Source organism: Sander vitreus, chromosome 5 (genome assembly GCF_031162955.1).
Source record: "Sander vitreus isolate 19-12246 chromosome 5, sanVit1, whole genome shotgun sequence".
Lineage (NCBI taxonomy): Eukaryota > Metazoa > Chordata > Actinopteri > Perciformes > Percidae > Sander > Sander vitreus.
The window spans coordinates 37949430-37971929 of NC_135859.1; the positions used below are offsets into that span (position 1 = coordinate 37949430).

At 43.3% G+C, this 22500-nt stretch overlaps 2 protein-coding genes across 4 annotated transcripts in view; both read left to right on the forward strand.

Annotated features, from left to right (window-relative positions):
- The window catches only part of phf19 (PHD finger protein 19), a 23857-nt gene extending 15131 nt beyond the window's left edge, over positions 1 to 8726 (forward strand). Inside the window, exons 8-14 of one of the 3 annotated variants that reach the window (XM_078251718.1) lie at positions 446 to 635; positions 824 to 891; positions 2671 to 2817; positions 5293 to 5356; positions 5906 to 5991; positions 6435 to 6524; positions 6811 to 8726. In XM_078251718.1, coding sequence (XP_078107844.1) covers positions 446 to 635; positions 824 to 891; positions 2671 to 2817; positions 5293 to 5356; positions 5906 to 5991; positions 6435 to 6524; positions 6811 to 7093 — 928 coding nt within the window. In that variant the 3' untranslated portion in view covers positions 7094 to 8726. The remainder of the gene's footprint in view (positions 1 to 445; positions 636 to 823; positions 892 to 2670; positions 2818 to 5292; positions 5357 to 5905; positions 5992 to 6434; positions 6525 to 6810) is intronic. The other 2 variants (XM_078251720.1, XM_078251719.1) reach the window with 2 other exon arrangements.
- An 8470-nt stretch (positions 8727 to 17196) lies between these two features.
- The window catches only part of dab2ipa (DAB2 interacting protein a), a 31887-nt gene continuing 26583 nt past the window's right edge, over positions 17197 to 22500 (forward strand). The window contains exons 1-3 of the mRNA XM_078249863.1: positions 17197 to 17257; positions 17350 to 17468; positions 18316 to 18418. Of these exons, the coding sequence (XP_078105989.1) occupies positions 17197 to 17257; positions 17350 to 17468; positions 18316 to 18418 (283 nt within the window). The remainder of the gene's footprint in view (positions 17258 to 17349; positions 17469 to 18315; positions 18419 to 22500) is intronic.

The window sequence follows — 22500 nt, forward strand, 5'->3', positions numbered from 1 at the left end:
GTTCAGACTTTCAGATGTGAAAACACCCTTCTTCTCTAGCAGCATCGCAAACACTCTCTCTCTCTCTCTTTCTCTTTCTCTCTCTCTCTTTCTTTCTCTCTCTCTTTCTTTCTCTCTCTCTCTGTCTCTCTCTCTCTCTCTCTCTCTCTTCAGGTTCCATCTCTTCCTATGTTCTGACTGTAATAGTCAGTCTCTCTCTCTCTCTCTCTCTCTCTCTTCAGGTTCCATCTCTTCCTATGTTCTGAGTGTAATAGTCAGTCTCTCTCTCTCTCTCTCTCTCTCTCTCTTCAGGTTCTATCTCTTCCTGTGTTCTGAGTGTAATAGTCTCTCTCTCTCTCTCTCTCTCTCTCCCTCTCTCTCTCTCTCTCTCTCTTCAGGTTCTATCTCTTCCTGTGTTCTGAGTGTAATAGTCTCTCTCTCTCTCTCTCTCTCTCTCCCTCTCCAGGTTCTATCTCTTCCTGTGTTCGGTGTGTAATAAAGGGGCAGAGTACGTGCGCCGTCTGTCTCTGCGTTGGGTCGACGTGGTTCATCTCGTTCTCTATAATCTGTCCGTCAGCAGCAAGAAGAAATACTTTGAGCTGGACGAGATCCTCGCCTTCGTCTCCGCTAACTGGGACCATCTGCAGCTCGGCAAGGTACTGGGCCAAACTGGGGCAAACTAAACCTTAACCACCCTAAACCAAACCCCTACTTTCCTTTTCGTTGTTTACAATTTTTCTCTCAAAATATTCAACTTTTATTCTTCCAATATTGTGACTTTTCTCTGACGATATTGTGACTTTTGTGTGAGAGTATTGAGCCCTGTTCTCTGTTTGTTGTCTAGCTGTCTAACACTCCTCCGTCAGAGAGGGGGCAGCACCTGCTGGACGCTCTCAATAAATACAAGAGCAAGTACGAACCACACACACTTTAAACTAACTCTTATTATTATTATTATTATTATTATTATTATTATTATTATTATTGTTATTATTATTACGCACTATAAACTAACTCATATTATTATTATTATTATTACACACTATAAACTAACTCACATTACACTATAAACTAACTCATTATATTATTACACTGTAAACTAACTCATGATATTATTATTACACACTATAAACTAACTCTTATTACACACATTATAAACTATTATTATTATTACTATAATACACTATAAACTAACTCATGATATTATTTTTACACTCCGAACTAACTCATTATATTATTATTACACTATAAACTAACTCATTATATTATTACACTATGAACTAACTCATATTATTACACACTATAAACTAACTCATACTATTATTACACTATAAACTAACTCATACTATTATTACACTATAAACTAACTCATATTATTACACTATAAACTAACTCATATTATTACACTATGAACTAACTCATATTATTACACTATAAACTAACTCATACTATTATTACACTATAAACTAACTCATTATTATTACACTATGAACTAACTCATATTATTATTACACTATAAACTAACTCATATTATTATTACACTATGAACTAACTCATTATTATTACACTATGAACTAACTCATTATTATTACACTATGAACTAACTCATTATTATTACACTATAAACTAACTCATATTATTATTACACTATAAACTAACTCATTATTATTACACTATAAACTAACTCATGATATTATTATTACACTATGAACTAACTCATTATTATTATTATTACACTATGAACTAACTCATATTATTATTATTACACAATAAACTAACTCATATTATTATTACACTATAAACTAACTCATATTATTACACTATGAACTAACTCATTATTATTATTATTACACTATGAACTAACTCATATTATTATTATTACACAATAAACTAACTCATATTATTATTACACTATAAACTAACTCATATTATTACACTATAAACTAACTCATGATATTATTATTACACTATAAACTAACTCATGATATTATTATTATTACACTATAAACTAACTCATATTATTACACTATAAACTAACTCATGATATTATTATTACACTATAAACTAACTCATGATATTATTATTATTACACTATCAACTAACTCATATTACACTATAAACTAACTCATTATATTATTACAGTACGAACTAACTCATATTATTACACTATAAACTAACTCATATTAGACTGGGTATACACACTGGTATCTGTGCGTGATCGTCTGTGTTAATGTGTGTGTGTTAATGACTGTAATGCGTGTGTGTGTGTGTGTGTGTTAATGACTGTAATGCATGTGTGTGTGTGTGTGTGTGTTAATGACTGTAATGCGTGTGTGTGTGTGTTAATGACTGTAATGCGTGTGTGTGTGTTAATGACTGTAATGCGTGTGTGTGTGTGTGTGTTAATGACTGTAATGCGTATGTGTGTGTGTGTGTGTTAATGACTGTAATGCGTGTGTGTGTGTGTGTTAATGACTGTAATGTGTGTGTGTGTGTGTGTGTTAATGACTGTAATGCGTGTGTGTGTGTTAATGACTGTAATGCGTGTGTGTGTGTGTCTGTGTGTGTTAATGACTGTAATGCGTGTGTGTGTGTGTCTGTGTGTGTTAATGACTGTAATGCGTGTGTGTGTGTGTGTGTCTGTGTGTGTTAATGACTGTAATATGTGTGTGTGTGTGTGTGTGTGTTCAGGTTTCTGTGTGGGAAGGAGATAAAGAAAAGGAAGTGCATCTTTCGTCTGCGGACCAGAGTCCCCCCCAATCCCCCCTCCAAACTCTTTCCTGAGCGCGCTCAGAGTGACGGAGGACAGGGCCGCAAAAACACTGCCGCCAGGAACAGGTAGGATGCAGGATATTAAGTAGTTATAACTAACATGTTATTTAGTAGTTATAACTAACATGTTATTAAGTTGTTATAACTAACGTGTTATTAAGGCGAGACACGGCAGGCAAAAACATCGTTTTTTTTTCACTGGTCAAGTTTGAGATTTTGGGCTATTTGTCTTCAATAACATGTCTTCTTTCAGACTTGTGGTAAAATAAAGTCCGAAATACACATTTAGGTCTTTATTTTACTACACTTTGTCTGTTTGCGTCTGTAGATTTCTCCTACATTCAACAAAAGTTGGCGTTCTAAATCATCGCGCTGCTCTGCTCGCTGTCTGCACCCTGTCATCACACGTACCGTTGGAAAGCTCCCTCTCTCCTGTACAATGCTGTCGGATCCCAATATGGTCATTTCCTTTTTATCAGCAACCAATCGTGAAAGTAAAAGGGGGGATTTAACTCTAAATGCGCAATCTCATTGGCTGATGCCAATTTCTGACAACGTGATTCGCTTAGAATCGTCATGTGACGCGCTCTGACATTTCCGCGGTAGTTCAGAATGTCGAAAGAAGTGCGTCAAACGGTCGAAAAATCACCTCAGAGAAGACAAAAACCGGTGTTATTAGCAAGAAGACACGGGATTACAAACTGAGACAGCAGATGATGAAATACCTTCACATAGTACGTTGATGTTTAAACTGTCGTTCAGAAAACAGTTTTCAGACAGTGAAGGTAATCAGACTGACTCTCTCTCTCTCTCTCTGTCTCTCTCTCTGTCTCTGTCTCTCTCTCTCTCTCTCTCTCTCTCTGTGTGTGTGTCTCTCTCTGTCTCTCTCTCTCTCTCTCTCTCTCTCTCTCTCTCTCTCTCTCTCTGTCTCTCTCTCTCTCTCTCTCTCTGTGTGTGTGTCTCTCTGTCTCTCTCTGTCACTCTCTCTAAGCAGTCTACAGAAATTCATAGCCTACATGTCATATATTAAATATGTAGGTGTCACATATATACTATTCTACTATAATTACTATACAATACTAAACAAATCTGTAATTTTGGGATCGTGGTTGTGAGTCCCTCAGGCTGTGGCAGACAGATCCATGTTTAGCTCCTCTCCTAGGAGAACTACCAGCTTCTCTTCTGGTGTTAACTTTGGGAAGTTTTATTTTTGTGGCTATTTTTCCAAGGTGTAAATCTCTTAGTGAAGATAGTTTTTCCCAGTGGAGGAGGAAGTGACCTCTGTCTGACCCAGTTGGTGGTCACTGAGCCTGTCTCTCTCTCTCTGACCTGTCTGTCTGACCCAGTTGGTGGTCACTGAGCCTGTATTTAGTCAGGATCCGTCTCTTCTTCGTATCTCTGACAGTGTGAAGATACTCCGTCAAATAACAATTTAATCTACTTTGTTTGCTTTCTCCGATGTTCTAAATATTGGTCTTTTGAATGATTGATAAGAAGCTCATCCCTGTGTATTACCGGATGTCAAGCACATGCAGCAAGGAGGCACTCAGAATGCCAACGCATGCCTCAACTTGGTCATATGGGCCTGATGTCCAAAAACAGTCTTTGTGGTGAAAAGCAGGGTTGAGGCTGCAGCCAGTATGGCTATTTCTACATTCAATGAGGGTGCCTCTGCCGTGCTGGCTGTGATGGAGAAAGTGTGGCTTCAGAGCACAGCCTGTCAATGCAATGAAGGATGACGACATGGTTAGGATCTCAAAAGCCGTAGAAGTGTAAGCACAGCCAAAAAAGTGAAAAGACACCAGCAGGAGATGGAGGAGGGCCCTACATATGGTGCAGGCATGGATATGTAGACTGTAAACTAATTTGGGGGAACTAGGCTGTGTAATGGTTGTGTTCTGTCAGTTTAAAGTTTGTGATGTAATGGTCTTCAGTTGAAGGCCATGTTGATGTGTTGTTTTGGATGTTATGATCAGTGATGGATGAAGCAATAATGAGTTTTGGATGTTAAACAGTGTGATACATGGATCTTACTTGGACCTAAAGGGATATGTGTCTGTAATTCATGGCTTTCAATAGAAATTAGTGGAATTTTGCTATAAAAATCTTTAAAGCCCGTTTTCTCAAAATGACTTTTCTCTCATACTCCAAGTCTGAAATCTCCACTTCAGTAGCATCTATATCCACCAACCTTTCCAGTCCTGTACCTAGATATATTAGGAAGACATTTACAGAGGGATTTGTAAATATATTATTCCTAGCCTGATTTATATAACATTTTATTCCAAAAAACATGGCGAAAATCGATTTTTTTTTTTAAGGCTGACAGTAAGTAAGTATTTATAACAGTACGTCAGATAGTTTAGTGTGTCTGAAACCTGTGTGTGTCTCTCTCTTTGTCTGTGTGTGTGTGTGTGTGTGTCTTTGTGTGTGTGTGTGTGTCTGTCTGTGTGTGTGTGTGTGTGTGTCTGTGTGTGTGTGTGTGTGTGTGTGTGTCTTTGTGTGTGTGTTTGTGTGTGTGTGTGTGTGTGTGTGTGTCAGCAGTGCTTCAGCTGAGAGGAGGAAGAGGAAGTCCAAGTGGCTGCTAGAAGACGCCATCCCTAATGTAAGTCTTCCTGCTTCTACTCTATAATTAATTACATTGATATAGATCTTTATCATAGATCCTCAAAGTGCTTCGGGGGGGGACTACTCTCTAACACCACCGATGTGTAGCACCCGCCTGGGTAGCTCGGTAGAGAGGGAGGGGAACGTATTTTTGGTGGTGGGGAAAACCCACACAGACACAGGGAGAACATGCAAACTCCACACAGGCCCAGGACGACTGGGGTTTGAACCCGGTACCTTGTTGCTGTGAGGCCACAGCACTGCACAGTGCTGACCATTGGGCCACAGTGCTGACCATTGGGCCACAGTGCTGACCATTGGGCCACAGTGCTGACCATTGGGCCACAGTGCTGACCATTGGGCCACAGTGCTGACCATTGGGCCACAGTGCTCCACCGTGCTAACCATTGGGCCACAGTGCTGCTGTGTATAGAAATGAACCCAAAACATCTCGATCACCCCCGTCAAACTACACGTCAGATAAAAGTTCCCCAAAGATGTTTCTGTGATATAAGGTAGTTCTGATCAGCTGTGTGTGTGTGTGTAGAACGAGCTGTCCTGCAGTTGGACGTCCAACCATCACATGGCCAACATCTTTGATTTCACGCTGGACGAGCTGCAGAGCCTCAAGAGGTGAGACCCATTCATTCATTCATTCATTCATTCATTCATTCATTCATTCAGCACAACGATGCGTTTAAGACACGTTAAATAAAAGAGATGCAAAGGAAACCCCTCAGGGAATAACCCATGTGTGCAGATATACAGATATATCTATCTATCTATTGTTCTTGCATACAGCGGAAACCCTGCACGTGTGGTGCTGATGTTGCGCGATGTAAATCATGCGGCACCCGAGTGCATTTGACCGGCATAACATTTTAGAATCTTCTAGAATAAGATTTTCACGTCATCGTGACCGATCGTGACCGCAATTCCAGTCACCGGTCAATCGGTGCATCTCTTTTATTTATTTATTTATTTATTTATTTATATATATCTATCTATCTCATTATAGTGGCAGGTATAGTACCCCCCCCCTCCAAACATAACGTGGTGGTGTTGTTGTGTTCCAGCAGCTCCAGTAGGACGGTCAGTATCGATCAGGACTCTACTGATGCTTCAACTTCAGGGTCTGCTACGACCAGCGCCTCCTATCACTTCAGGTAACCTGCAGCTAACTAGCATACAGCTAACATACAGCTAACTAGCATACAGCTAACATACAACTAGCTACCATACAGCTAACATACAGCTAACTAGCATACAGATAACATACAGCTAGCTACCATACAGCTAGCTACCATACAGCTAACATACAGCTGACTAGCATACAACTAACATACAGCTAATGTAGTACCTTAATGTAGAGGTGTTAGTAGAGTACCTTAATGTGGCGGTGCGTTGACAGGAAGTGTCTCTGACCCCTGACCTCTGACTGTGTGTTGCCAGGAGGAGGGTGGGCAGCAGGAAGAGGAAGTTGCCTAGCAACAGCTACAGCCAGTGGGCCAATCGCAGCGAGGCGGGGGAGGAGCCTCCTGGGATGCTGGAGGACGCAGAAGAAGAGGCGTCAGACTCCTCCCACTTCCTGTCGGACCCCGCCCAGATCCCGTCTGACTCCTCCCTGTCCTCCATCTTCGGCGTGGGCGAGCGGTACCAGGTGCTGGCACGCCGCGTCACGCCGCAGGGGGCGGTGCAGTACCTGCTGGAGTGGGAGGGGCCAACACCTTATTAGGATGCGTGATGTCACACAGGCACACATGTGACGCTTTGATTCCTCCTCTCTCTGGTCCAATCAGAGCTCAGCAGCTTCAGCATGGTTTTAATGTTTTTAAAAAGGTTTCAGTGACCTCGTCAGACTGTCAGTGACCTTTTATAAAAGGTTTCTAAAAGTTATCAACATGGAAACACCAAACAGTCTCCTGGTTCATGATGTGGGATGTCTGCTGAGAGGAGGAGTCACAGCTGATCATCAGTCTGGAGAAACTAGTTAATACAGCCAAAGACACACACGCACGCACACACACACACACACACACACACAGAGAGAGAGAGACACACACACACACACACACACACACACACAGAGAGAGAGAGACACACACACACACACACACACACACACACAGAGAGAGAGAGACACACACACACACACACAGAGAGAGACACACACACACACACACACACACACACACAGAGAGAGAGAGAGACACACACACACACAGAGAGAGACACACACACACACAGAGAGAGACACACACACACACACACACACACACAGAGAGAGACACACACACAAACACAGAGAGACACACACACACACACACAGACACACACACACACACACACACACACACACACAGACACAGAGAGACACACACACACACAGACACATACCCCCCCAGCCAGTAGTATTATATGAATGTGTAGTATTATGGTGTGTATATTCTGCTCTGACGTGTTAAACAGTCAGAGCGCCCCCCAGCTGTCAAACAGCACGCTGCACCTGCAACGTATAGAAACTTATAGAAATATAAAGAAATATATAAATATTACAGCTGCAACTATAGCAACTATTATCCCCTGGATGAATGGATGACATCACTAAAGCCTTCTTCTGTGATTGGTGTGAAGTTAATGTGAGACTTCCCCCATCTGTAGTCCGAGATTAGGAAATGCTAAAGTCCCAAAGTAAGCCCCTCCCTCTTCATTCATCAACTGACACTGACAGTCTTAGTCCCGTAGCCCCGTCCAGACCTTGAAGCTCAGAGACACCTATATATATATATATATGCTGTTGTTGAGGCTCACATTAACTTCCTCTCACTTCACTCTTCTGTCTCCTCTTTCTTGCACTATTGTCCCGTTCAGTCTATCTATGCAAACATCATCGGCCAATCAGCACGCAGAAACAAACAGAAAATCAGCCGAGCCACAGGTGTCTTCATATTCTCTTTTTTAGGTTTGTTTTGGTTTTAAATTTCTTTTCTTTGACTTTTATTTTGTTTAAAACTGCGTGTGCAGATTGCGAGTGTCCTCTGGTGATGAGGAGTTACCATGTTTAAAAGAAACTAAATTAATAAAACTGTATAAATGTTCAAATGTTCCATGGTAATGACATCAGAGTTAGCTTGAAGCTAACCCAGCCCATTGGTTTGAATGAGGAAAGCTAAGAGTGCTAACGGTCTCGAAGACGTTAAACTGTCACTGTCACTTTAAACCTCCTTGCTGCCATGGTAACCACGCTCCCTTCCCATTGGCCTGTTACTGACGGTTGTTTTGATGATGTCACTGTTTGTTTGCCTTTTTCTGTTTAGTTGAAACAATCAGCTGCCAGCTTTCTCTGGAATAAAAAAACTGTTGTTCAACTGTGTGTGTGTGTGTGTCTGTGTGTGTGTGTGTGTGTCTGTATGTGTGTGTGTGTGTGTGAGTGTCTGTGTGTGTCAGTGTGTGTGTCTGTGTCTGTGTGTGTGTGTGTGTGTGTCAGTGAGAGTGCGAGAGGTGATAATCTGTTAATTCTATTAAGGTGTTAAACAACACAGAAGAAACGGAACGAACATTAAGAATCAGATGGACGGTTCAGACCTGTCGTCCTGAAATAAAGAGAGAGAGAAAGAGACCTGCAGACAGACAGACAGGCAGGCAGACAGACAGGCAGAGAAATTAAGAAGTTTGTTTTACAGCATGAGAAGTACCTGACCAACAGAAGCGACGAGTTTACCTGTCTGTAAGTCTCCCTGTCTCACTGTTTACCTGTCTGTAAGTCTCCCTGTCTGTCTGTTTACCTGTCTGTAAGTCTCCCTGTCTGTCTGTTTACCGGTCTGTGAGTCTCCCTGTCTCACTGTTTACCTGTCTGTGAGTCTCCCTGTCTGTCTGTTTACCTGTCTGTGAGTCTCCCTGTCTGTCTGTTTACCTGTCTGTGAGTCTCGATGTCTGTGAGTCTCCCTGTCTGTCTGTTTACCTGTCTGTAAGTCTCCATGTCTGTCTGTTTACCTGTCTGCGAGTCTCCCTGTCTCACTGTTTACCTGTCTGTCTCTTTTATGTCCTGATGGTGAAATCTTGATTATGTGTCAGTCAGTGTGTTTACATGCAGTTAAAAAAAGTGATTATATTCGGGTTAACGTGATACCACGATCTCTCTAACCCACTGATACCCCGATCTCTCTAACCCCCTGATACCACGATCTCTCTAACCCCCTGATACCACGATCTCTCTAACACCCTGATACCCCGATCTCTCTGATACCCCGATCTCTCTAACACCCTGATACCCCGATCTCTCCAACACCCCGACACCCTGATACCCCGATCTCTCTAACACCCTGATACCCCGACACCCTGATACCCCGATCTCTCTGATACCCCGATCCCGCTAACACCCTGATACCCCGATCTCTCTAACACCCTGATACCCCGACACCCTGATACCCCGATCTCTCTGATACCCCGATCCCGCTAACACCCTGATACCCCGATCTCTCTAACACCCTGATACCCCGACACCCTGATACCCCCATCTCTCTAACACCCTGATACCCCAACACCCTGATACCCCAATCTCTCTAACACCCTGATACCACGACACCCTGATACCCCGATCTCTCTAACACCCTGATATCACGACACCCTGATACCCGATCTCTCTAACACCCTGATCACCCCGACACCCTGATACCCCGATCTCTCTAACACCCTGATACCCCGACACCCTGATACCCCGATCTCTCTAACACCCTGATACCCCGATCTCTCTAACACCCTGATACCCCGATCTCTCTAACACCCTAATTCCCCGATCTCTCTGACACCCTGATACCCCTGACACCCTGATACCCGATCTCTAACACCCTGATACCCCGACACCCTGATACCCCGATCTATCTAACACCCTGATACCCCGACACCCTGATACCCCGATCTCTCTAACACCCTGATACCCCCGATCTATCTAACACCCTGATACCCCGACACCCTGATACCCCGATCTCGCTAACACCCTGATACCCCGATCTCTCTTACACTCTGATACCCCGATCTCTCTAACACCTTGATACCCCCGATCTCTCTGACACCCTGATACCCCGATCTCTTTAACACCCTGATACCCCGACACCCTGATACCCCGATCTCTCTAACACCCTGATACCCCGATCTCTCTAACACCCTGATACCCGATCTCTCTAACACCCCGATCTCTCTAACACCCTGATACCCCGATCTCTCTAACACCCTGATACCCCGACACCCTGATACCCCGATACCCCTGATCTCTCATACACCCTGATACCCCGATCTCTCTAACACCCTGATACCCCGACACCCTGATCTCTCTAACACCCTGATACCCCGACACGATACGATCTCTCTAACACCCTGATACCCCGATCTCTCTAACACCCGATCTCTCTAACACCCCGATCTCTCTACACCCTGATACCCCGATCTCTCTGATACCCCAATCTCTCTAACACCCTGATACCCCGACACCTTGATACCCCGATCTCTCTAACACCCTGATACCCCGATCTCTCTTACACTCTGATACCCCGATCTCTCTAACACCCTGATACCCCGATCTCTCTAACACCCTGATACCACAACACCCTGATACCCCGATCTCTCTAACACCCTGATACCCCGATCTCTCTAACACCCTGATACCCCGATCTCTCTAACACCCTGATCTCTCTAACACCCTGATACCCCGATCTCTCTAACACCCTGATACCACGACACCCTGATACCCCGATCTCTCTAACACCCTGATACCCCCATCTCTCTAACGCCCTGATACCCCGATCACCCTGATACCCCGATCTCGCTGATACCCCAATCTCTCTAACACCCGGATACCCCGACACCCTGATACCCCGACACCCTGATACCCCCATCTCTCTAACGCCCTGATACCCCGATCTCTCTGATACCCCGATCTCTCTAACACCCTGATCCCGCTAACACCCTGATCCCCTGATCTCTCTAACACCCTGATACCCCGATCTCTCTAACACCCTGATACCCCGATCTCTCTAACACCCTGATACCCCGATCTCTCTAACACCCTGATACCCCGATCTCTCTAACACCCTGATACCCCGATCTCTCTAACACCCTGATACCCCGACACCCTGATACCCCGATCTCTCTAACACCCTGATACCCCGATCTCTCTAACACCTTGATACCCTGATCTCTCTAACGCCCTTATAGCCTGATCTCTCTAACGCCCTTATACCCTGATCTCTCTAACGCCCTGATACCTTGATCTCGCTAACGCTCTGATACCCCGACACCCTGATACCCCGATCTCTCTAACACCCTGATACCCCGATCTCTCTAACACCCTGATACCTGTAGTAACTGCTTCAGTAACCGTGGTTACCCTCCGCGTAAACACCTTGATAGCACAGTTAGAACCAGCAATAACCTCAATAATATAATATATAAATATAATAAACTGGAACGCAGCATTAGAACCAGTAATAACCGGTTAACAGACCTAGAGAACTGCGTCAGTAACGGGGGGGGATTCCTGCAGGTGGACACCTGAACCGGGCTCTGATTGGTTGAAGCGTCTGTGCATGACCTTCTCCATCAACAGACATCAGGAGTTACTGAACCTACTGACCGTCTCCATCAACAGACATCAGGAGATACTGAACCTACTGACCGTCTCCATCAACAGACATCAGGAGATACTGAACCTACTGACCGTCTCCATCAACAGACATCAGGAGATACTGAACCTACTGACCGTCTCCATCAACAGACATCAGGAGATACTGAACCTACTGACCGTCTCCATCAACAGACATCAGGAGATACTGAACCTACTGACCGTCTCCATCAACAGACATCAGGAGATACTGAACCTACTGACCGTCTCCATCAACAGACATCAGGAGATACTGAACCTACTGACCTTCTCCATCAACAGACATCAGGAGTTACTGAACCTACTGACCGTCTCCATCAACAGACATCAGGAGATACTGAACCTACTGACCATCTCTGGGGCGGTTAACGCCGTGTTGTCAGTAGGGTTGGTACAGTTCATGAAAAAACATCCGAACCGCTCGGTTCGGAGCGTGTGTGTACGTTACACGGTTCGATGCATGCGCAATGTAGCCTCGTGCCCGTCAGGTGCCCATATGTGACCTCAGACCTGTGTTTCCCTTTCGCATGAAAGAAGAGGTGTGGACAAGTTACCAACAAAACGTACAGTGAAAGACTGTCCTGCCAACCTGTAGACATTTTAACATCAATGTACGCCGGAACGATTTTTCACTCTAAAGTCGCTGAAAGCTGTTTCAATCTGCCGGCTGTCTGCAGCGGGCGAGGCTGTTGCTCCATTTCCCCCGCGACTGACACACACACACACACACACACACACACACACACACACACACGGTGGTTGCAGGAAAAAACGCAGATGAGACATACAGGATGACCTAAATTGAGGACAGCTGCTCTCGTTATTGTAAGAGCAATGATAAGTTAAAGTCCAATAAGTCCTTTATTAAACCTTATGAATGTGTGTGTGTGTGTGTGTGTGGGTGGGGGGGGGGGGGCAGGATAGGACATCAACTAATAAAGATCAACAAGCCACTGACAGTGACACATATGTTCATATTTGATTCATTCAATAAAATATTTTTTGTCTTAAATCCACCAGCCAGTTTCATATTATACCAACATCTGCAGCATCCTGAGCCTTGTTGGTTCATAGGAAATCTCAGCCAAAACAAGTTTCCTTTTTATTTTTAAAGAACTATACAAAGACATTTTTTTTTTTAATGTTTAATGTATACTGACTTATTCAAAAGACGGAGCATTAAGAGTTCCTCTCTTTTTCTTTTAAAGGATACCATTTTTGTAAGAGCTACACTGAAGTTGGCAGTTTGATAAATGCGTTATTTCAAATGATATTCTGTAATATTGAAATCTTCATGTGCTAAAAATGCACATAAGTTCCTGTAGATGGCAATACACATTCTCCTTTTTCTGCCAAATAAATGAAATCTTGTTGAAATCACCAACGTCTTCCCTCTTGCTGTATCAACATCTCAGCTAGCTTTCCTCAGAGATGGTCCCAATAATGGGCTTAAAGTCAAACTCAGTTTGTGCATGATTACATGATATAACTATTTTTAATACTGTATCCTACATTGTGGATAATTAAGCTAAATATCATATGCTGAAGTATATTTCTGGAGTGTTAAAGATTAAAAGCAAAAATAACAACAAGAACCGTACAGAACCAAAAACCATGACCCTAAAACCGTGATAGGAGCCGGACCGTGGGTTTTGTGAACCGTGCCACCCCTAGTTGTCAGTCATCTGGCAGAAACACTGCTGTCCTATGCTGAGACAAGAGTGTGTGAATGAAACATGAAGTTAGTTTAGTCAACAGGAAGAAAAGGTGTTGTGTGTTGGCAGGGCGCCACCTACTGTACGGGAGGGTAAGGGTTACCTAACCCTCCCGTACACGCGGAGAACTGGCAGAACCCAGGTATTCACTAACAGTGTTGGGCATGCTACTTCCAAAATGTAATACATTATTGATTACTAGTTACTGCCATTTGAGAGTAATTAGTTATATTACAATATTATTGTCTCTGAATTGTAATGCTTTACACTAGGGCTGTCAATCTTCCTCTATGATACTATTCAAATTCCATTTGTTATTTTATTTAATATTGCTCAAATTCATCCTGTTATTAATTTTTACGATATTACACAGGCTTACGGATCGCCAATGCCACTATCAGCATGTGGTTGTTGTTACACATTCTGTCCACTAGAGGGACCTCTAACATTACAAAACTAACTTGAAAACAGGCGATCGCTTTCTTATTAACAATCAAACAGCGGGACAAAATGAATGACTTTAATTTGTCAACTCTAATGTACCTTGGCTCAAGCTCGTGAATAAAATATTTAAATCCAGACCCTGCGTGATGTTGATCGTCTCATATCTTTACATTTGAACCGTGTCAGTTTGTCCGTTATCGCCTGGCGGACAGCTGGTAAGCCCCGTGATGAGGAGACAGGCAGAAACAAGTCATTCTTGCCAGTTTTTAGCGGCAATTCCTCAGACAGATCGCCTAGCTTGTCAGGGTGGAACGTTGTCAGGTGTCTCAGGTCGCTCTCCGCCATTTCTGATAGTATTGTGATGATGATACCGCGTGGATGTACGTATTAAGGGAACGTGTACGATTGTGATACGATTCAAAAACTTTATTGTTCATCAGACTAAACAAAAGCCTTTGATGTTCACATGCGTGTAGGCCAAGGCCACGAGAGAGGCAAGATTGCAAGATTTAAAAAATTCATAAAAAAGCAATATTCGAATAGTAATTTTAGCATTCGAATAGTATTGATTTTTTTAATATTCAAATTATATTCAAATTTTGGAATTCGTTCCAACTGCCCTCACCAAAATAAAGCAGGTGGCAGGTAGCCTGTGAATTTCACCACGGGATCAACCATGTCTCCTCTTTATCCACTATATAATCATCATTTATTCATATTATTTTGGATTATTAATCTGAATCTGCAAAGTAACTAAAGCTATAAAATAAATAGTAGTAAAACGTACATTAGCCTACTTGAATTGTGGTAGCCAAATATGTAGGAGGAAATGGAAATACTTAAAAGCACCGTACAATTGAATGGAAGTAGCCTACAGTAGAGTTACTTTCCACCGCTGATAAAATGTAATGATATTACATGTAGCAAGACTAAACATTAATTCCTGACATGTTATCTGTCAGTTGCTCAGTCACATTGTTGTCGGCACTGACAGGACACAGATGTCCCTAGCCTACCGTCTCTGGTTCTGGCTCTGACCACGGGAACACTGACAGAATACAGATGTCCCCAGCCTACCGTCTCTGGTTCTGACCACGGGAACACTGACAGGACACAGATGTCCCCAGCCTACCGTCTCTGGTTCTGACCACGGGAACACTGACAGGACACAGATGTCCCCAGCCTACCGTCTCTGGTTCTGGCTCTGACCACGGGAACACTGACAGGACACAGATGTCCCCAGCCTACCGTCTCTGGTTCTGGCTCTGACCACGGGAACACTGACAGGACACAGATGTCCCCAGCCTACCGTCTCTGGTTCTGACCACGGGAACACTGACAGGACACAGATGTCCCCAGCCTACCGTCTCTGGTTCTGGCTCTGACCACGGGAACACTGACGGGATCCAGATGTCCCTAGCCTACCGTCTCTGGCTCTGACCACGGGAACACTGACAGGACACAGATGTCCCCAGCCTACCGTCTCTGGTTCTGACCACGGGAACACTGACAGGACACAGATGTCCCTAGCCTACCGTCTCTGGTTCTGGCTCTGACCACGGGAACACTGACAGGACACAGATGTCCCTAGCCTACCGTCTCTGGTTCTGGCTCTGACCACGGGAACACTGACAGGACACAGATGTCCCTAGCCTACCATCTCTGGTTCTGGTTCTGACCACGGGAACACTGACAGGACACAGATGTCCCTAATCTACCGTCTCTGGTTCTGGCTCTGACCACGGGAACACTGACAGGACACAGATGTCCCCAGCCTACCGTCTCTGGTTCTGGCTCTGACCACGGGAACACTGACAGGACACAGATGTCCCTAGCCTACCATCTCTGGTTCTGACCACGAGAACACTGACAGGACACAGATGTCTTTAGCCTACCGTCTCTGGTTCTGGTTCTCACCACGGGAACACTGACAGGACACAGATGTCCCTAGCCTACCGTCTCTGGTTCTGGCTCTGACCACGGGAACACTGACGGGATCCAGATGTCCCTAGCCTACCGTCTCTGGTTCTGGTTCTGACCACGGGAACACTGACAGGACACAGATGTCCCTAGCCTACCGTCTCTGGTTCTGGTTCTGGCTCTGACCACGAGAACACTGACAGGACACAGATGTCCCTAGCCTACCGTCTCTGGTTCTGGTTCTGACCACGGGAACACTGACAGGACACAGATGTCCCCTAGCCTACCATCTCTGGTTCTGGTTCTGGCTCTGACCACCTGAACACTGACGGGATCCAGATGTCCCTAGCCTACCGTCTCTGGTTCTGGTTCTGACCACGGGAACACTGACAGGACACAGATGTCCCCTAGCCTACCGTCTCTGGTTCTGGTTCTGACCACGGGAACACTGACAGGACACAGATGTCCCCAGCCTACCATCTCTGGTTCTGGTTCTGACCACGGGAACACTGACAGGACACAGATGTCCCCTAGCCTACCGTCTCTGGTTCTGGCTCTGACCACGGGAACAGTGACGGGACACAGGACCCAGATGTCCCCAGCCTACCATCTCTAGTTCTGGTTCTGACCATGGGAACAGGACAGCTCGCTTCAACGCAGCGTAATAACTCCTTAAAATAATGTCCATGCAGTCATTTCAACCATTGAATACAGCAACAGGAAACAATACTCACGGCTTTATTTTTCTGTGCCGAAATGTTTAGCGGTATTTGGGAATTCTTAAACAAACGGCACTAAATGTCGGGTTAAATGCGTTGCAACTCGCGTTACTGAGATTGTAACGGGTATAATATTACAAACATTTTCTTAGTAATGTGTTATATTACTGCGTTACAGCAAAAAGAAATACATTACTTTTGTAACGCGTTACTCCCAACACTGCTCACCAAGACCAGACCTGGTTACTGCTGGTCATGTCAACGCTTACAAGTTCATAGTTTGTTGCCAAACAAATCTACTTACGGGTACAAATAATGTCTGTCTGTCTGACTGACTGACTGTCTGTCTGTCCGTCTCTCTGTCTCTACCTTTAGTCTCTGTGTGATGGAGGAGCTGGTGAAACATCTGTCTAGATGTCAACACATGGGATGGATGAATGTGATTGGTGAGTTGATATGAAAGTGAACTGCAGTTTATAGTTAAATTCACGGTGAAATCTTCAGCGGTCTTTATGATGATGTTGTGATGATGTCACAGAGCTGAAGAGCACCTCCATCCATTGGCTGTCATGTGGTCAGAGGGCGGAGCCTGACATCTGGACTCAAATGTTCTGCATCCTGTCTGACGCTCAGTTACTGATGCTCAACAACCTGGAGGTACAGACACACACACAGACACACACACACACACACACACACACACACAGTTACACACATACACAGTCACACACACGCACACACACACACACAGACACACACAGTCACACACATACACAGTCACACACACACACACACATACACACACACACGCACACACACACACAGACACACACAGTCACACACACACACACACACACACACACAGAGTTAGACACAGTCATACACACACACACACACACAGTTACACACACACACACACACAGTTATACACAGACACACACACACACATACACAGTCACATACACACACACGCACACACACATATACACACACACACACACACACAATAATAATCAACAATAATCTGCTTGCTGCACTTCTGCCTGGACTACAGTCCGCACGTTCTTGTACATAGCTGGAGGTGCAATGTATGAAAAATAATTGCGGGAGCAATCAGGGTATGGAGCAGCGTTTGTCAAATGTATGGATCATCTTTCCAAATCTGTCACGTTCTACGGTGTATATTGGAACCGTATCTTTTGCTAGATGGTAAAAGATATGAATTTACATCATAACAATGTAAACCCTGCCACACTGGATTTGTTTTGGGAATCTGCTCTGCCATTTCTTTAAAAATAATAAACGAAAACACAGATCAGTGTCACTTCTGCAATCATCCTACATTCATATCACCCAAATGATGTGAGCAACGTGCATCATATGGATGGGTGCCCTGCATATGGTTAACTGTGCAAGGGTCAACATCTCCAACACAGCCTTAATGATGCAGTGCTTGCTGACATATTATAAGACAGATATAATCAGGTTTCTTCTTCTGCTTCAGGTTCATCCTCTGCTTCTGGCCGAGAGGGCGGAGACCTGCGCCGTCTGGTTGCTAAGATACAGCCTCCATGTGACCTCATCACTTCCTGGCCCCGCCCACAAAGGTAAGGAGGACGAGACGGGTTTAACAGCTGCAGACGAAGAACAGACAGGCAGACAGGCAGTTAAAGAGACAGACAGACAGTTAAAGAGACAGACAGACAGACAGTTAAACAAAAAGACTGACAGAAGATGGACTTTGGACTTTTGATCCAGTTTGAAGACGGTAAGAAAAATATGTTGTGTGTGTGTGTTAGCTGCTCTGCTTAATCTTATAGACAACATGTCACAATAATAATCTCATAATCTGATATCTGAGGTCGGTTACCATGGCAATATTACTGACTGTTACACAAACACACACACACACATACATACACACACACACACGCACAGACACACACAGACACACACCTCCCAGCTGCAGTAGTTGAGCTTCATAACAGTCTCTGAAGTCTAACTGATCAACATTACTCCACTGGATGGTTTTATACCAGTGTCTAACATTACTACTAGTACTCCACTGGATGGTTTTATACCAGTGTCTAACATTACTACCACTACTCCACTGGATGGGGGTTAATGAAACACAGCTATAAAACTACATGAAGAGGAAGAAGAAGCCATTGACCTAGAATCTGCTGCATTTACAGATACAAATCACTTTGCATTCATTTGAGCATTGTGTTTCATGAGACTGTTGTAGCACCGTACGTATTGTCCAAAGAACGGATACAGTATGGTATCGTGATTAACTACTAATGAAGTAGCTTCAGTGGACCCAATGGAATTACTTAGATTTGTTATGGTGACGTTAGCTGACCTGTTACCCAGCAGCTAAAACAACAATATCACACTATTAGGACATGTTTGGGGGGGAAACTGTTCTAATATATAAGATAGGTTTTGACTTTTTTAGACATTTTACTGCAGAAATGAAGTTTACTCCTCATCATCTCCCCACCTTTTTATATTGTGGCCTTCTCAAACACTATTGACCCCAAGTGGCAGCAGAAGGTAACTGCTTTACATTCATTCAAGATGGCCGAGGTGGTGTTGGTGTGAGCACTTGCTGAAGACTCAGTCTGCATCATAAATTAGTAATTCTTGGCCTTCAAGACCCAATCATCTGTTTTTTGTATTCATTTCATACTGTTACTTTTTTGCTTCTTAACGGACTTATTTATTATATCAAAGTCTCAGTTTTTTCTCATTTTTTGTTTGGCGTCCTGATCCCTTTGTCCCTTGCCATGGACAAATCACCTGTCTCCAACAACTGAAGTCGGATATGGTGCTACATTTCGACTCAAAAATGGACAAGATTCAAACAAGCTTAAATGCAATACATTGTTCTCTGTCAACACTTGGAGAGCAAGTTTCGGAGCTTGAACACAGAGTCGGATAAAACGAGGATAATATATCAGATCTGGGAAATCGCATAAAATCACTGGGGAAGGATAATGCCTACCTGAAAGACAAAGTGGAGGAAGCAGAGAACAGAAGTCGGGCCTCTAACCTGCTCTTCTTGCATGTCCCCGAACAACCCTAAGGCAATGATATGGTGGGCTTCATCAATCAGCTAATACCGCTGCTCCTTGGTAAAGAAAAGTTTCCAACTCCACTAATCATTGAACGGGCACACCGTTCTCCCACAGTACGCCGACCGGAGTCAAGAGCCTCTCTAAGGCCAGTTCTGGTCAAATTCCTTAATTTTCAGGATAAACTGAAGATCCTTCAACTCGCACGGGAGAAAAAGGAGCTCATGTTCAAGGGTGATCGAGTCCATATCTATCCGGATTTCAGTGCCGGGCTACTCCAGAAACGCCGGCTGTTTGATCCAATTTAAAAAAAAAAAAAGGCTCAGAGATATGGATATAAAAATATTCCTTACTATATCCTGCCACGCTAAGGGTGATTACTGACGGCAAACCAGCACTGTTTTGCTGCCCTGATGAGGCGGTGGAATTCCTCTGGAATGTCCATATGAAGTCTCCATAACTTCTTGGGTGATATATTGTCTCTTATTCTTCTCCGAAGATCTTTTTCATTTGTTCTGTCACAGACTATTATGACGGCACAGCATGCATTTGAATTACCGGGACTTATAAATGATTTCTGAAAAGATTATGCGGCTTGTTGTTGACTTCAGCTCATGCTGTGTGCATTTTTGTTTGCCGTAAATAAAATTGTGACGTAAAACGTCAGGTCGTACAGTCACGCTGTGAATTTCGCGACAGTTGATCATTTCAAATGGTTAATTCTGTAGTATAATAGGAGTTTAGGCTTAATTTAATGAGAAGGGAATGGGAATGATTATTTTGTTGTTTATTTGTTCCTCTCCCTTTTGTGGCCACAGTATTTAAATTGTTCTATAACTGATATATGCACAATTATAGTAAAATGTTTCCACCTATAGGGTACTTTCAGTTTGATATTACATTCACATTACCCTTTCTAAAATTGCAGACTGAGCGTTTTTGTTTTGTTTAGCTAGCTTGTATAATGTGTTTTGCTTGTTTTTTGTGTATGAGTGCGTGTGTGTCTGCATGTGTGTCTGTATGGCTCCCTTGCAAACTGGTCCTTGCCCTCTGCCCCTCTCTTTTCTATATACTTGTGACACGTCCTAACGATGCATTCTCCTGTTTTATTGCCGTGTCTGGGCAATGAGTACTGCTAAAGGTTTATATGTTATCCATCTGAACATTAGGAGTCTTCCATCTAAGATTGATCTTTTAAGAGCTTGGCTTGTTTATAACAAACCTAGTGTGATTACAGTTTCAGAGACGTGGGTGAATAGCAATATTTCAGATAATGAGATGAAACTTGATAATTATGTCTTGTACAGAGCTGATAGAGGCTCCAGAGGAGGAGGAGTGGCTACATATGTTTCCTCAAATTTGACCTCTGAGCTTGTTATCCCTAATGAAAACCCAAAGTATTTCGAATGTCTCTTTATTAAAATAATTTTTCATGAAAACAAACAATTGACTATAGGTAATATTTATAGACCTCCAAATGTTTCTTCAGGATCTACAAAATGCATTCTGTCTACCATTAACTCTTTAGGTCGCCAGAATGAGCTTTTAATCGTTCTTCCCTTAATGACAGGAACCTAGTTGGTAGTATTAATTTGACTCAACTTATAAATGAGCCTACTAGAGTTGATCGCAAGTCCAAGTCTCTGCTAGACTGGATTCTTGTCACCCACCCTGACAGACTCCTAAAATCAGGGGTTACCAGACTGTCTCAGTGACCACTCCATTATTGTTTGTGTTTGGAAAGTTAAGGTACCTCGTCTTCCACCCAGGTGCATTAGGGTAAGACAATATAGAAATTTTAATAGTGAGCATTTTATTCAAGATTTAATTTCCATAAACTGGGACAGGTTTCAGTTAATGTCCTCTGTTGAAGATGCTTGGAACTAGTTTTATACTGAGCTAAATGATGTCATTAATAGACATGCATGGATTAATGGATTAATGGTGATATTATCAGTCTTTTAGACAGAGAGACGAGGTCTGGGAAATATATCACTTATCAAAGGACTCTGACGACTTGATTTCATATAAACTCTTACGGAATACATGTACAACCAAAACTAGAAATGCTAAATCTAAGTATTATAAAGACTGTTTAAATAATGATTTTAATAACCCTAAACAGTTTTGGAATAAAATGAACAGTCTAACTAACAAACCCAATAAAAACTCATTTTCTCATATTAGACTCAATAATGTAAATCTCACTGATTATTCTACAATTGCCAATGCTTTTAGCCAGCAGCCCAAAGCTCTCTGATTGTCCCTATCCTGAAATCTTACCAGATACCCTATATGTCATAGTTCCTTCTCGTTTAGCAGAATTCACCCGGCTTAAACTCCAGGATATGAGGCTATAACTATAATGGTCAAATAGTGGATCAAGTCCAATCCTGTAGATACTTAGGGACAATTATTGACTCTAAATTAAATTTCCAGGAGAATTGTGAGGCTGTCTGTAAAAAAGGACAACAGCGTCATACTGTTTGAGAAGATTGAACCATTTTAATATGATGACATTATTCTATCATGCTTTTATCGAAACCATCATATCTTCCTCCCTAGTGGCATGGTTTGGGTGTGTTCCAGTCAAGCACAAGACTCGCCTA